The sequence below is a fragment of the Triturus cristatus genome, chromosome 7 (genome assembly GCF_964204655.1).
Source record: "Triturus cristatus chromosome 7, aTriCri1.1, whole genome shotgun sequence".
NCBI classification, from domain to species: Eukaryota; Metazoa; Chordata; class Amphibia; order Caudata; family Salamandridae; genus Triturus; species Triturus cristatus.
In genome coordinates, this window is record NC_140590.1 from 1,033,674,593 (window position 1) to 1,033,692,029 (window position 17,437).

The window sequence follows — 17,437 nt, forward strand, 5'->3', positions numbered from 1 at the left end:
AATTTTCTACAAATGTTTTCTGAATGAAAAACTGCCTTATTTGAAATATTTTTCAGAATATATTAATTTTCATGCCTTTTCAGTGAATCCAAGGTCAGTCATTGGTTCACTGCTCCCTTTTACAAACATTTTAATGAAAGGGTTTATTTACGGACATTGGATATTCGTAAAGTGGTTGCAACCTTTGCACAGTTCTTTTGAAAACTTCTTGAAGTTTGCAAAGTCTTATGCTTTCTCACATTAGCATAAAAAACTGGTGACTTGTGCAGTAGTTTAGATTGAAAAAGGTATCCTTGCCACAGTATACTTTTATAATCTTGCCACGGTACGTTTACATACTCCTGCCACAGTATACTTATATACTCCACAGTATATGTTTTTACTCCTGCCCCAGTATACTTACAATCTCCTGCCCCAGTATACTTACATTCTCCTTCCACAGTATACTTATATACTCCTGCAAAAGTATACTTGTATACTCTGCTCGCTGTATACTTATATACTCCTGGTACAGTATGCTTATATACTCCTGTCACAGAATACATTGATCCTCCTGCCCCAATATACTTTTTACCAACGTGCGTAGAAAAACTCTGCGAAAAGGTACCATGCAGGGAAGAATAATGTTCATGCATTTTTCATCATGGGTGGGTCTGATATGAGTAAAAATGGCTTCCCCTTGCACAGAAAATCTTTGCAGAGGGCAAAGGGAAACCAGAAACAGTAAAAAAATATATAAACAAAACTTCGCTGGTGAGAAACATCTTCACACAGATGTAACTTACAACTGATGTGAAGCAAACATTAAAATCCTGGACAGTTCCTTAGTGCTACCAGTATTGTAACATCAGAGTGCCTCTGATGCCTGCCAGCTGTTAACATATAATAGTAACAGCCAAACTTTCCTCCCGCGGGCCAGTGAGCAAGGATTGGGAAAGTAATTTAAAACACTTCCTTGTGTCCAATAGAGCTTTGTGCAGTTTGTGTTGTAGAAGCCTAATCTTGTGTGGATCCCAATATTTGGGCTACCCCTAGTTTGCGTAATTTCCTATTTCCATACTCCGATTCCATGGTTATGTCGCTCTGGGGAGATCTGGTTGTGGCAGAATTGGGATTAACAGGATTTCTGCACGTGCCATCTCCACTCTACTAGCAGTGTCCAGATTTACAAGGACTGGACATCCTCGTCGCCAAGAAATGTAGTAATGACACCGGACACCAAAGGCTTCAGGAACAGCAGTTTATTCGCAACAAACAGTTCCTCAGAGCGACATGTGAGCGTGTTCCACCAACGCCAGCCAAGGACCAACTGACATTCGTGGAACGGCGTGGCACGAACATTCTAACCAACAGAATCGGGGGACTGGACGCAGCCAAGTCCAAAAAGGTAACTATGACATCACTACACACTTCACAAGGGAAATGTATGCAAAATCCTTTATAATCACAATCCTATTATGAGAATGGACCTCTGATAAGTAATAGGAAAGTCCTGATTTTTCTTGGACAGCAACCCTTACATTTCCCTCAAAAAGTCTTCAATTCTTGTGGGAATTCCGCATACTAAGCACGAAAACCCTGCACACCATCTCCCACCCCTAGTGGTGAAATAAGAGGCTGGTTCGTTTGTTTGATTTGTCCTTCCTTAGAGAATCACTCTACAAGGACGGTATGGAAGACCGCTTCAGCTGAAGGTCAGGAACACATTTGGTAGACCGCCGCAGCTGAAGGCCAGTAATACGTTTGGAAAACCCCCTCAGCTGAAGGTCAGGAACACCTTTGGAAGACCACCTCAGCTGACGGTCAGGAACACTTTTGGAAGACCACCTCAACTGATGGGCAGGAACACTTTTGGAAGACCACCTCAACTGATGGGCAGGAACACTTTCGGAATACCACCTCAGCTGACAGCCAGGAACACTTTTGGAAGACCACCTCAGCTGACATCCTTTTGGAAGACCACCTCAGCTGACGGTCAGGAGCACTTTTGGAAGACAACCTCAGCTGACGGCCAGGAACACTTTTGGAAGACCACCTCAGCTGATGGTCAGGAACACTTTTGGAAGACCACCTCAGCTGACCGCCAGGAACACTTTTGGAAGACCACCTCAGCTGACGGCCAGGAACACTTTTGGAAGACCACCTCAACTGATGGTCAGGAACACTTTCGGAATACCACCTCAGCTTAGAGCCAGGAACAATTTTGGAAGACCACCTCAGCTGACGGCCAGGAACACTTTTGGAAGACCACCTCAACTGATGGTCAGGAACACTTTCGGAATACCACCTCAGCTGAGAGCCAGGAACACTTTTGGAATACCACCTCAGCTGATGGCCAGGAACACTTTTGGAAGACCACCTCAGCTGATGGTCAGGAACACTTTTGGAAGACCACCTCAGCTGATGGCCAGGAACACTTCTGGAAGACCACCTCAGCTGAAGGACAGTAACACTTTTGGAAGACCACCGGAGCTGATGGTCAGGAACACGTTTGGAAGACCACCTCAGCTGACAGTCAGGAACACTTTTGGAAGACCACCTCAGCTGACATCCTTTTGGAAGACCACCTCAGCTGACGGTCAGGAGCACTTTTGGAAGACCACCTCAGCTGACGGCCAGTAACACTTCTGGAAGACTACCGGAGCTGATTGTCATGAACACTTTTGGAAGACCACCTCAGCTGACGGTCAGGAACACTTTTGGAAGCCCACCGGAGCTGATGGTCCGCAGCTGATGGTCAGGAACGCTTTTGAAAGACCACCTCAGCTGATTGTCAGGAACACTTTTGGAAGACCAACTCAGCTGATGGTCCACAGCTGATGGTCAGGAACGCTTTTGAAAGACCACCTCAGCTGATGGTCAGGAACACTTTTGGAAGACCACCTCAGCTGATGGTCAGGAACACTTTTGGAAAACCACCTCAGCTAAAGGTCCGTAGCATTTTCTCAGCTAGGCCTCCGGTTCAAACCTGAGGAGGACTGTAATGAATCTGCACAGCCCTAACTGTGCACTAGAAGTCTACCCCAACCCTGAATATTTCATGGTTTGGGATTTTGTTAAAACATCAGGTCACTTTGGGTAGAAAATGCATATAAAATTATTAGGAATATGGTGGGTATGATATATGGAAATTTAACAGGGATGTGTAAACAGGCGTCCTCAGCCACTCTGAGTTGATTTCCGATCTTCAATAGTTTCCCTGAACTATACAAGTTAATAAAACAAACCATGGCAAGTCCAGTAGGTCTTGTTTGTGAAAGGCGTTAGCTGAACTTTTGTCTTTACTGACACTTATTGCTGATCTGAACAGTGTGTGCAAATAGACGAAAAACATTTATAATCACCATTGCTGAACAGCATCAGCAAAAAAATAAAAAAAGGCGAAACACTGACACCAGCCTGAGGATGTATACGCATGCAGGCGTCATTACGCACAAGCACGTATGAGTCATGATGCTGCAGTAGACATTATTTTCCATCAGTGAACATACTATGTAAAAACATTTTTTTGCTGATGATGATGAACAGCATCGTCAAAAACAAAAATCATGGTGGCTGTGGTCAACAGCTTTTTTGTTTATTTTATTTTTTTAAACATTTTATTTGCTCTTGCATGGTGGCAAATGGCCATCTTCGATTGCCAAATTAGAAAATGAAAAGTGTACAAATTCACATTATAGAGAATGGCTGCCTGTTATCAAATTTCATCTAGTTGACAGGGAACAAAGCCGAAAAAAAGCCCATCAGGACGGAGAAGAGCACGAGAAGCAATGGACAAGTGGAGCAATGTGGAAAGCACAGGGGGCAGGCCTGGGAGGGGGAAGCAGCACATGGAGGAGAGAGCAAGAAAACACATGTATTCCCATGAGGTGCTGAAAGAAAAAAGTAGTTACCTGATGTCATCCATGGAAGGATACAAGTCATTCAACCAAAAGGATGGCAAAGAGGCCATGATCCCAAGGGATTGGCATACAGAAGCAGAAGAAGGAAATCCATCTAATAAGAAGCAAGCCAATTACATTTGATAACCCACTCCTAAATATAGTGTTGTACACAATGTCTTTCAACAACACACTGGTAAATGAGTGTGTTGGTGATCCTTCAAAAAGTAGGCGGAATATGTGGCCTAAATGTAGTTTTGTAGGGCGAAGAATTTCTTTTCAGGTGAATCTTTATCAGAAAATGTTTTTGTGCTGAGAAAACAAAGACTCCCTAGCACATCAAGTTTGGTTTACTTTAATCGTGGAATCTCAGCAAACTGTTGCCAATGAGATGCTTCGAAGTTAAGGTTGAAACTTTATCCATCCCTAATTCATACATCAGCCTAGGCACTCTCACCCTTTGGTTCACCACATATTCCAGATCTGAACCAAAGGTATATGGCTGTCAATGCAATCTCTGAAAGATTATATGCAATGATCTGTCACTGTAAGGTCTCATCCAGCACCATTCACCTTCTGTGCAGATCTGTGGAACCATGAATTGCACCGCACACTGCTTCCTCTTCAAAATACTCCAATCATATACATACAAATGGTAGATTTTACGTTTTTGATTATTGCACCAGGGGCAGGGGTGTCAAACCTAATGGTGTTCGAAAATGCACATTTCTTTCTCGTATCCATTGCAAAGATTCTTGGAAAGTGTGCAAAGGTTGTACATTTTTCACTTTTGCACATTTGGTTGAAGGTCACGACTTTTGCAAATTTATTTGCACATATCCTAGCAAGAGCAATACAGGGATGGGATGGAAACAGTGATGGGATGGAAACAGTGATGGAATGGATACAGTGTAAGAATAGATACAGTGTAAGAATAGATACAGTGTAAGAATAGATACAGTGTGAGAATAGATACAGTGTAAGAATAGATACAGTGTAAGAATAGATACAGTGTGAGAATAGATAGTGTGAGAACAGATAGTGTGAGAATAGATACAGTGTGAGAATAGATACAGTGTGAGAATAGATACAGTGTGAGGGAATAGATACAGTGTGAGAATAGATACAGTGTGAGAATAGATACAGTGTGAGGGAATAGATACAGTGTGGGAATAGATACAGTGTGGGAATAGATACAGCGTGGGAATAGATACAGCGTGGGAATAGATACAGTGTGGGAATAGATACAGCGTGGGAATAGATACAGCGTGGGAATAGATACAGCGTGGGAATAGATACAGTGTGGGAATAGATACAGTGTGGGAATAGATACAGTGTGGGAATAGATACAGCGAGGGAATAGATACAGCGTGGGAATAGATACAGTGTGGGAATAGATACAGTGTGGGAATAGATACAGTGTGGGAATAGATACAGTGTGGGAATAGATACAGTGTGGGAATAGATACAGCGATGGGAATAGATACAGTGTGGGAATAGATACAATGTGGGAATAAATACAGCGCGGGAATAGATTCAGCGCGGGAATAGATACAGCGCGGGAATAGATACAGCGCGGGAATAGATACAGCGCGGGAATAGATACAGCGTGGGAATAGATACAGCGTGGGAATAGATACAGTGTGGGAATAGATACAGTGTGGGAATAGATACAGTGTGGGAATAGATACAGTGTGGGAATAGATACAGTGTGGGAATAGATACAGTGTGGGAATAGATACAGTGTGGGAATAGATACAGTGTGGGAATAGATACAGCGAGGGAATAGATACAGTTAAGGAGTAGATACTGTGAATAAATACATACTGCAAGGAGAGTGATAGTTGGGCGGGGGATTTCTGGAAATAAAACACATATTAGGAGAGCACAGAAACGAGTAAGTGAAGGATATGAGCAAGTGAGGATATTAGTGGCCGATGGCAGCATACGGGTCCTGGGTGTGTGCTAGGAGTGGATAGATACTGGGAGTAGTTTGGCACATGGACACAATGAATGCTAGTGGGGGCCATGGTCCTGGTGGGCAACAGATGCTGCGAGGAGATGCTGAATGTGGAAGCACAAGTGGACACACAGGAATTATGTGAACCAATAATTATACTGTGGCCACTAGTGTATATCTGTGACTCTGGATCCTGTGGATAAGGGGCAAACACATGCTCCAGTCTCTGCTCAGCCAAGAACAAGTCTCCAAAGAAGGCCCTTTGGAAAACCAAGACTGATAGAAGTGCAGGGTTTCAAGACACTATAATTGTTTCACACAGTTGTGACCCTTAGTAACCCCCTATGATGTCCAGAGATTCTTTGAGGTAAGGGTTATAGATATAAGTTAGATGTATGAACAAGACCACTGGAATTATGCCGCTTTGGCCGACCGTATTTTGTGGCAGGTTTGAAATATGTCAAGGGAACACAAATTATGTGGCAAAGTAAGTCAAAAGTTGCAGCATAATATGAGACTATAAGCAAACTACACAGCACATTCTACATACACCTTTATACCAATCTATTTTCTCATTTTAATGTTCACTGATTTAAAATAGATCCTCATTTTATTTAAAAAAAAATACTATCTTGGAAAAATAGCTCCTGATTAAACACCTCAGTACAACAATCAACAGCTAAGAGGTGACCAGTACATTTTTTTCAGAGTATCTTTTGCAGCCAGAACATATTTTGGAGGGTAAAATCCGAAAGTTGATTGGCAAATTCACATCGCGGTGGCCAAAAAAAGTGTCCTTAAAATCACGATGTTCCAGTGGCTCTACCTACGGCCTATTGCTAATGCTGCCTGGGATCTGCACGGGCTGCTGACATTTGAAATCCGCATCTCAGAGGCCAACGAGTGGTCCTCGTGGTTCGGCATCCTTGCATCGAATCAAATGCGCTGCACCAGGGAAGCTTCTTGGTATAACGGAGGGATGAAGTCAAGTCACTTTACCAAAAAGCGAAACCAAAGGTTTTTTTGGGCAAAACCCAACCTGCAATAAATTAATAAAGTTGGCAGTGTTTATTCCAGAGGACATGGTTCGCATTTCTGCTGTTTTGTTGATTGTTTGTTGTCTTTCTTAATGCATGAGTCAGCTAAAGGAGGCAACACACATTAATACTGAGTCATCATGCCGCTTATAGTAATGCTGAGTCATTGCTGCGGATTCCCTTTCCACCTCTTTGGAGTGCAGTAAAGCCTTAAACCATTAAAAAAATATTGCAACTGAGAAAAAAATATGGTAACACTGGCTCAGCATTAAATACATGTTTTCGCTATTTGTTTCTTTAGAGATATTGAAAAAAGAGTCCCTGCAGTGAACAAAATCCTATGCATGCAAATGGGCTAAAGCATGAACACAGGTGCAAACATTCTAGTTGCTGCCAAATGTCCCTTCTAAGAGCGAAAAGCCACTTTAAAATGTTACTGTCAAAGTTTGGTTTGGGATACTTTAGGAGATGAATTATCATTGCTGCAGTATAAAAGTCTTATTTTTTAAGTTAATAGTGCACATGTCGGCTTGTCTGAGCTAAAAATATTTGATAACATGCCCAAAGTCTGAGATATGTGCGGTATATTCTGGAAGGACACCCTTTATCCATCCAGACTGTGTCAACCCTGCTCCAGTTTAGGAAAACGCCGAAGACAGACCTTTTTAAAGAACACTACATCACAGTGTGGCACAAGCCCTCAGATACTGTTCCAAGACACTAGGGCATTATCATTACCTTTGACACACGAGGGCTCTCTGATGCCTTACAGCTAGGTTTGGGCTCTACAAATACCACATTCATACATCATTCTGCACCCAATCGTGTCAGAATAGCCACAATTTCTAGGGAAATACCTGCTTTCACAGTTCCAAAGGTAGATTTATGCTGAACTTGGAATGTATAGGAACAGTCTGCGATATGGAAACTCTGGATTGCACCTTCATTCTACAATTGAGTAATTTCCCTCACTTTTATTACAGCTAAGAGTTTGTCCATCTTTTCATGCTTTGACACACTCAGTGTGGTTGCGTGAAGCCTATATTCACATTTTGAGTCCTTAGTTCCCTTGAAGTGTCATTCAGTTACTGAAGCAGGTACTCTGTGGTGGATGGACCCTTCTTAGACAATAGAAATGGAACTGGCCTGGTGGCTTGGAGAGCACCACAGCTGATGTGGGCTAGCATCTAGAGGCCCTGGTTGCCCTTTTCCCCATTTCCCTTGGTTCATGCCTGGTTGTCCATGGGTTGACTGGCGGGGGTTTCCATATGTGAACCAGTGTGGCTGGGGGTGCTTGGCCTGTTCTGGTTGGCATGATAAGATTGTCGTCTCCTGGCCCCATTATTGGAGCCTGTACCCTCTTGCCACAAAAAGAGGGTAGCTGTGGCTTTTGGGCCCACATTTCAGCAAGTGAGTGTATTAAAATATTAAAATTCAGGCCTGACTGTCCGTTTTCAATATTATTTTTCTATCCTCACCAGACATTTTGTTCTAATCCTGAGAAATATTATAAACCAGAGTGGGCCCAGGTTCATTTTTGCCCTTGGCTCCACTGATGCTTTTTTAAGGGCAGGCAGTGGTCCCAGGGATCACTGCCTGCCCTTGAAAAATGAAACGAAAACGTTTCATTTTTATTTTTTAAAACTCATCTCGTTTTCCTTTAGGGAAAACGGGCTGCATTTAAAAAAAAAAAGCTGCTTTATTTAAAAGCAGTCCCAGATATAGTGGTCTGCGGAGCCCAGCAGGGCACCATCCCTGGGAGGGCCAGCCATTCCCAATGGCGTCGCAAAATATGAGTGCCTCATTAATCTTAATGAGCCGTGCATCTTGCAACCCCATTGGGAATCGCAATCAGTGTCTCTGACACTGTTGTACATAGTAATTTGCGACTCGCAATCGAGCGCAAATTGCGAGTCACAATTTACTAGGGTCGTACATTTGGCCCCTTGAGAGAAAGGGATTTGCTGAGAGGGGAATGAAGCAAGAGATGATGTTGCGATCTAAGTGGTTTGGAATAGGGGTTTGGCAAGAGAAGAATCTGTGGACAGTAGAGCGTGGTCACACTGTGAGGTATTACAAGATGGCTGTCACAAACGTGTTGCCTAGTGAAGTCTACCTCATGAGTGCGGCAGTCAAACAGTGGTTGTAGGGAGACTGACATGTAGTGTCTGCTGGAATATACCACTGGTGAGCCGTGATGGTTCTGGAATGAAGGGCGACTATGAGGAATGAGGCAAAAGTAGCATGTTGCATGACGGGATAGCAGCTTGGCAACAGTGTTGTAAGATGGTGGAACATTGTGGCTATAGATCCTCATGTAAACAAAGAGCAATGTGGGCAGTATGTGTTGTGTAATTTAAGGTTGGAATGGGGACTGACTGGAGAACCAATCAAGCTGGCCTAGTCACAAACTTATCTGAATAATTAATACAATTATGGATTACATTTAAGTCCATGAGGATATGTGTCACTCTCAGTTCTCCGGCTCTAGGTGAATTTACAATTATGTTCTTGATAATGAATAATTATTTGCAAAATGAGTTCAAGCACTAGAATGAAATTTGTTTAAGGGTTTACAATAAAAAATCAATACATTTTGTGTACAAAGTCGCCGTCTTCTAAAAAGCTAGTGAATAAATGAGACTAGTTTGAAAAGCACATGACGAATTACAAAAGAAAAATGGCGAATTAAATTGTCAGAAGTGTTTCAGTCTGTTTGGGTAATTGTAAATATTTTGTCAAGTGTCAGAGAGGCTTATACTCCCATGCTAAGTTTACCATCTTACAGTCTCTTTTAAATTACTTTGCAGGACACCTGAGCCCTTCCACCTGCACCCTGAGGAAGCACAAAACCAATAGGAAACCACGGACCCCTTTCACCACTTCCCAGCTGCTGGCACTGGAGCGCAAGTTCCGACAGAAACAGTACCTGTCCATTGCCGAGCGAGCTGAGTTCTCCAGCTCTTTGGCCCTCACGGAAACCCAGGTGAAGATCTGGTTCCAAAACCGCCGCGCCAAAGCCAAGAGACTGCAGGAAGCAGAACTGGAGAAGCTCAAAATGGCCGCCAAGCCCATCCTGCCTCCTGGCTTCAGTTTGCCTTTCCCCATGAATTCTCCTCTACACGCATCCTTGTACGGATCCTCCTACCCCTTCCACAGACCAATGCTCCCCCTTTCACCTGTCGGACTCTACGCCACACCTGTAGGGTACAGCATGTACCACTTATCATAGGAAGAATGATAAGAGCAACAAAAAAAAGACATTAACAGCTGCGAACTTCTTGACAAACAGATTGTCTTACTTTCAAAGTGCAGCCAAAAGAAACTGGCCATTTTTCAGTTATGTTTCAAGAAAATGGACATCTGTGGCCTGGGGTAGAATGTCACATTGTCGTCGTGGTTCTTGAACAAGAGAGGAAAGACCCAGAGGAGACGCCCCAGTCACTGCCTTGATGGTCTCCTTGAACAGTGGATGGGGGCACACCTCAAGCAGTACAAGAAACAACATCAGGGAATGAAAACAAAACAATGTATGTCGGAGCTGACCCATTCCATTGCTTCCAAGCCTAAAAAAAAAGTGCCGAGCAAAATGAGAAAAGGAAAAAAAACCCGCAGAGAAGACATTTGAAGGCAAGACATTTCTGCATACATGGTGGGAACATGTCCCTCTGTTTTGTTTTTCGATGCAAGGCTCAAAAACTTGAGAAGCATTACAGGGGGTATTGCAACAAGGGCTGTTGACACCAGGAGGCAAAATGGAGGACTGGTTCCCAACTTCCAGGGCTCCACCCAGAACCTTGTTCGAATGGCTCTGTGGAACGAGGAACCCTGTCCGAAAGGCCTTTGCGCTTATGTGAGGAAGAGCCCCATTTTCAAAAACTGGTCCAGATGTAGCTTTTTTTTACCCTTATTAAAGCACCTATATGGCTCTACACAGACGCCATGTTATGCCGTCAACGGAGTCCCCGTCTGCCACTCTAGTGACAAAATAAAATTATTTAAATAAATGATACTAATCACAAAGATTTGGTGGGAGGCTGTTTGATGTGTGATGGTTGAGAGATCAAGTCCATAGGATTAACAGTTGCAACATAACATTTCAGAGTAATAAGGTATGTGCTCTATTTAAAACAAATATAAATAACTTGAATTTCTATCCATTATTAGATTCTCCTAATTTTTTCATGCATTAAAATCCCGTTTTTCACAAGTAGGCGACAAAGAACCAGGAAAACAGTACTTGTAAAAAGAAATAACTTTATTTTCCAGCTATGTCGATTTGGGTGTTTAATAGTTAACTCACTTGTACACGAAAGAAGCTTGTTGTTTAGAGTCCTATAATGGAAAATTCAGACAGAGTGGGGATGGGTGAGAGAGAAAGAGACCGAGAATGTGAGAGATAGCCAAAAACGTGTGAGAGATGTGCGTGTTTTAATGGCAGTGAGAAGGATAAGTAACTTTGGGGCATATTTAAAATAAAGTGGCAAAGAGTGTCGTTAAGCCAAGAAGGCTAACGACACACTTCGTCACTTTAGAAACTCAGGGCTGCACCATATTTACTAGAATTTGGTGCAGCCCTGCGTTCCCCCCTGCACTGGTGCTAACTTTAGCTGCCTAGCACCATCGCAGGCACCCTTGCACCATAGTATGGTGCAAGGGTGCCTGTGTTAAGGGGAACAATCTTTAAATGCCGTTTTGTAACTACTATATGTGCTGCTTAATGCACACACATAGAAGTTGCAAAATAGCATTAAAAAAAAAAAAATTGTTTATGTGCAGGAAGGGGGACCTTCCTGCACATAAACAATCGTAGGCGATTTGCTGTTTCTATGTGTGCAGCACAAGGCAGCAAACATGGAACATCAAAAACGAGGAGAAATAAAGCATTTCTCCTAGTTTCGCCTGTTTAAGACCAGGTTTTTCCTGGTCTTAATTTTGGCGCTGCCCCATATTTACGCTGCTTTTGTAAAAGGGGGCAGCATCAAAGTAAATGGGTGTTGCAGTGGAACGCCCACCACAACACCCATTACCCTCCCCTTTAATGCTAAGAAAGGCGTGAAAGGTTGCCTTATTTACAAAGCAGTTAAGCCACACTAAGTGCCACAACAAGGTCACTGAAAGTGATGCTGTGGTGGCGATAGGGGCTTGTAAATATGCCCCTTAGTGTGAGAGCGTAAGTAGGGAGGAAATGAAAAATGTATGGCATAGAGGTGTTTATCTTTTGAAAAAAAGAGAGTCAGGAAAGAGATTAACCACTTCAGCGCTGCGCGGATTCCCGCGCGGTGCTGAAAGTTCTGAGCGCGGGCGGGGCCATGACGGAACGGTTCCGTCATAAGCACAGCCCAACCGACGTGCATGACGGAACCGTTCCGTCATCGGCGTCGAAGAGGTTAAAGTATGGAGAGACAGGCCTACAGATGACAAGGCAGGGAGGAGAATAGGGAGATGAGAAAATAGAATAAAAGAAAGTAAGAAAAAGCAGGTGGGCAAAAAGAGGGGAAAGGGGTGAATGAGCCAAGAAGGATGAATGTTCTTGACTAATCTGTGTCCCACAGAAAGTGATGACGTATGGTGCGTTCTATGGACGTGTGTGAGTAACTTGTTGCCAAGTGTGCCAAAATAGTCCAATATCTCTCACTGTTTCTCCTCAAAGTATTCAAAGAAATATTAGTCTGGATTGTTTTCTCCCCCATTGTTGGAGAACTTTATCTTGAACGTGTGTCCAATCATGTTGTAAAAAAATGACAAATGCAAGAACTGTATGGTCGGTGTGGACCAGTTTATCAAAGCCTGCCACGTCTATTGTCCCCTTTATTTTACAGTCCCTTTGAAAGGGGCACCTTGTACAATGTTATATATTTTATGGAAGAGTTATTATTTCGTATATCTCTGTTTGTAATTAAATTAAAATCTTGTCTATGTGCCTCAATGTTGAGTCAAGTGGTTAATTATTTACTGCCGCCCCACCTACCCAAGACGGATGTTTCCTGGATCTTCAGCAAAGGAAATCTCATCTATTTTTTTTTATCATTTACAAAATCATTATACATTTTTTTAGGTCGAGTTCTCTGGGTCTTGCCCTGAGTCATGGGACACTGCGCCCTCTCATCCTAAGAAATGTGAGAGTCCTTAGGAAACAACTCTTAAGAGAAGAAGTCTGCAACAGAAAGTGGCCCTTACCTAATCCGCCATGGCTGGATTCAGTGGTGTGTGTGGGGTGAATCTAGGTACAATAACATAGTATTCGTAGATGAAATAAAGTAAAAATGGCCAACCAAATCTTTGTTTAAAAAAATATTTTACTAATATGTCATAACTGTTAAATGTATTTACAGTGTAGTAACCAGAGACTAGAAAATACATAACAAATTCGACAAAGTATTGAAGCAATGGACTGGTAATCTCACAATGAGAACAGATAATCTCACCTAGAAGTCGACAACCAGTTAAGGCAGTAGTTAATATATTATGATTTACATTGTGATTTGCCTAGTGATTTGTGCAGTATTTATCACACCCCTGAATATCCAACTTCGCGGTGGTTGAAGTTTGTGTGGGAAGATAAATAGCCCCTATCACACGTTTTTGAGGAATATCATGAGGACTTTGGTACTTACCTCAACAGTGAAGCATTGTTGTCCTGCTACATTTTGGCTTTTTTGACCTGTCCCAATTTTCCCAGGGAAAATCACATGGGTTCAGTGTTGGCCTCAAAGCTTCGAATTCCATATGTGTGGAAACAAGTGTTCAAAAACAGCTCATGGTAGCAAATCCTTTAAACGGGCACTGTAGCTAAACGGAGAATAGAAATCTTCTTGCAAAAATGTGTTATGTTACATCACTGCAATATTGATTAAGTTGGCGGCATCTAAACAACACAAAGAAGTCACAATGGAAACAACAGTGCTAATATTTTCTGCAAAGGAAAGGGACAGTATTTAAGAGTGCATGTGTGTGCATTTACAGTAGGTACAGTGCTTAATTTGTAAAATAATAAGTGCCAGGGCTCTGACCAGTCTACTGCAGCTTGCACCACCCATGACCTTTTCACTGCTGCCAAAACAACTACAAACCCTCTCTCGCCTGCAAGAGCGACAGTTCAGATTATTCCAGGACTCCGAAGCTAAAGGAATGGCTGGGGAGGCAGGTATGAGTAGTTTGTGTTGTGTATTGTATTCATAAACACCCATGGTTATGCTCATTTGTAAATTAGATGAGTAGCGCCACCATGTGGTAGACAGTCAAAAGTGCAGTGTTGACAATTAAGTGCTGGTGCTGAGCACCGGAAACCAATTAAGTTTCTGTGTGGAGCACCAGAAACCACCAGCTCAAATTAAGCACTGGATGTGCACCAACCTTTGGGTGTTCACATAAATATGAGGGATAAATGCATAATAACCGTATGAGTGCACAGGGCTTACAGTAGACTACAAGGGGTTCCTGCATCTGGTGGAATGGCTAGCTTACCGGGTGCTGGACCAGTAGACTCAGCAAAGTCAAAGGAGCAGTGAAAATAATAAATGATACAGAGCTGCAGGGAGGGTGCAGTCACCAAGCAGTCACCACCCACCTCATATGCATTTTCAGAACGTGATCTCTCAGGCATTCTGCCTTCATCTCTGTTGAAATGTTTGAGGGTTCTCCATGGGGTGGGCAAAGAAATCTGCTCTGCTGGCGGAGTAGACCGAGTTTTGCCAACTCCACGCTCCATTCGGAGCGCGGAATTCTGAAAAGCTCAGTGAAGTGACGTGGAGCAGAGTTTTTTCTCTAAAGCGGCTCATCAATGTTAAGTTGGAAAGCGCTCGCAAGAAAAAATCACGCGCTAGAGCTCCTCCCGGTGAGATTTCTCAACGCGGGTGGTCACGACTACTCGCATTGAGAAATCTGCCACTTGTGTTGAGAAAGCTGGAGCTCGAGTAGAATGACTACTCAAGCAGCAGAAAGCAGCAACGACCTCTGGTGCGATGCATAGTGCCGTTCGTGCTGATTTTACAGTGCTGGACAAACTCCTGGTGCTAAAAAAAAGTGCCAGCAGTGCGACTTAGCAGACTGTGCCGCAGGCAGAACTCATCAGAGCACGGCGGTGTTTATGCACCACTTTGCAGAGTTCCCCCCGCGGACTCCACCCAGGCCTAGTTCTCAGCAGAGGTCCATGATCAATGTCAATTCTTCAACAGGGCACTTTCAGTCTTGTTGTGAGCAGTAAAGTGGGCTTCAATATGCTGGGTTGGTCCTCTGGTCTACTTGGACTGGATGGAACTTCCACACATGGCATATGGAGACAGCAGCAAGACAAAGCAGAAGAACTTTAGAAGGGCCTTCTGGGGTAGTAGTCTTGAGGTTATAGGCTACATACAGCTCCACACTCTCAATGTACCATCAGCAGATGGTTTATAATTGTCAAAGGCACAAAGAGGTTCAGTGTGTAGTGCACATACTTGCGCCTACAACAGGACGTGCTTTTTAAAATTATTATTTACTGATCCACGATGGATTGGTATATCAAAAAAAGTATCATGAACGTGCTCTTTTAAAACACAGTGCTTTAAAAAAAATGGATGAGCTGTCATGGGAAGAGTTAGAGGAGGGGTTGAGGATAAAGCAACAGGGTGTTTGGGAGAGAAGCAACAGGAGCTGAAAAAGGTCAGGTGAAATGGATCAATTTGAAGCACAGGGGAGAAGCCCATGGGCGCGAGGGAGCAACAAGACAGCATAGGCAGGGGGAAGAGAAGAACATAGGAGAGACAGAAAGCAGCATGGAGAGGGTAGAAAAGAACATGGGGTAGATAACTGGTAAACACCTACACCATGGGTACTCGCCAACATTTTCCCATGGGCCTCAGAGTTTGGTTTGTGATGTGACCAAGGGCAGCATTGATGCTACTATAGTGGCAATCATTAAGGGGAATTTGAGGGGATGTTGTGGTAGTATGGTTGGTGTAGGGGAAGTGAAGCATATACATGTAGTGGCTGAATTGCACAATGTGAAACCAGAAAACCTGAGATTTATCCCAGCTTCCATACTTTACCAAAATGTGTGATCCTAGGCAATTGTTTTATTTAACTTTCTCTCCTTTTTCTTAATTATAGCATGTAAGAGAACCTCAAATTGCATGGCTTCAGGATCTACGCTGTACAAAATCTTCTCCTGTATTTGATTTAATAAACTATAATGCTGTATATGTTAATAACCACCCATACCACCCAAAGAGTGCACATAACAACTGACTTGACTCTTAGTTCACTATTCCCATTTTTTTCAGGGTGGGGGAAGAATGAATGTTTCTGAATTTATGTTTGAAAAGTTTCACTTAAAATGAAAATACTTCTCAATGCAGTGATGTCATCTGATGTATTAGGAAACGGGTCTGCATGTTAATGAAATACACTTTTGATTTTTGAAGAGACCTTATCATATCTTTACACTTTTGCTGCAAGATGTCTTTAAAACTGAAGGTGCTCCTGAAGTTAAGCAGTGCAGGACAACCTACTTACTTCCTTTTATTAACTTCAATTGACGTTTAAATAAAGGCGTGCCTGTTTATTTAACACCTTTATATTCATAGTGCTGAGTCAAGTAAATGGCAGCCCAGTGCTGCTGTTGACAAGGGGGCAGCATGTAAAGGCCAGGAGGGCCGCATGTGGTCCCTGGACTGTACTTTGAATATCACTGACCTACACTCTCATGCTTATCAAGACAAAGAATTTTCCAAAAAGTGTACAAACGAAGCATGGAAGCCAGACCATCAAAGAGATGGTAAGATAGCTATGCTCCATGGGTGGGACAAACACAGGGATAGGCTGAAACAAGGCAAGAAATCCAACAGAAAACAAGCAAATAAGAGTGACAGTAAAGCCAACCATGGTGAGCAATGGGCAAGAGGGCCCCTGTATGTTCTCGAGAGAGAACCAGAGTATGGGACAATGGTTCATGTGAGAAGGCTGTGGCTTATGCTGAATCTATCATAAAGGGAGAGATGAGATCTGGGGTGGGGAGGAAAGGTCTAAATGGCATAATCAACAAACAAGATTTTGACAAATTCTCTGAGGAAGCCTGATGTCTTGAAGGCACAAGGTTGTCAGCCTAATTTCTAAAAGTCAAACTGATGAGGAATCTAGGAAGAATGTTGTCATAAATATAGAACAGGGATGACAGTCTAGTTAGTGAGCAACAATCCTCTGTAGAATTCAATATATCTGCTGCCTAAAATGAGTTAGAAGGTTGGCAGTTCGATGTGGATGGTTGCACCTGTGAAGGCAATAGTTGAAAGGACAATTTTAGGTTGGTGGGAGCCACGTCTGTTGCACTTTAACCCGGCCAGCAGCAGGCAGTGCATTAATCCAGACTGGAAGAACCAGAGTCTACTTCACTGTGGGATTATCAAATCGGAACTGCCATCCTTTGAGAATAGTATTGACGTGCACAGTGATGAAATTTGATCCAATTATCCAATGACTAATCCAAGATATCGGCTATCACGAGTGATGAAAAGGGGTGACGGTCTATTTGGCGAGGGGTGATACTCTGGGTAATCCAATATATCTGCTGCCTGAGATGA

The 17,437-nt window shown here is 43.0% G+C and overlaps 1 protein-coding gene across 1 annotated transcript in view; it reads left to right on the forward strand.

Moving 5' to 3' along the window:
• The window catches only part of MSX2 (msh homeobox 2), a 39,558-nt gene extending 26,751 nt beyond the window's left edge, over positions 1-12,807 (forward strand). The window contains exon 2 of the mRNA XM_085618093.1: positions 9,689-12,807. Coding sequence (XP_085474219.1) covers positions 9,689-10,110 — 422 coding nt within the window. The 3' untranslated portion in view covers positions 10,111-12,807. The remainder of the gene's footprint in view (positions 1-9,688) is intronic.
• The last annotated feature ends 4,630 nt before the right edge of the window (positions 12,808-17,437 follow it).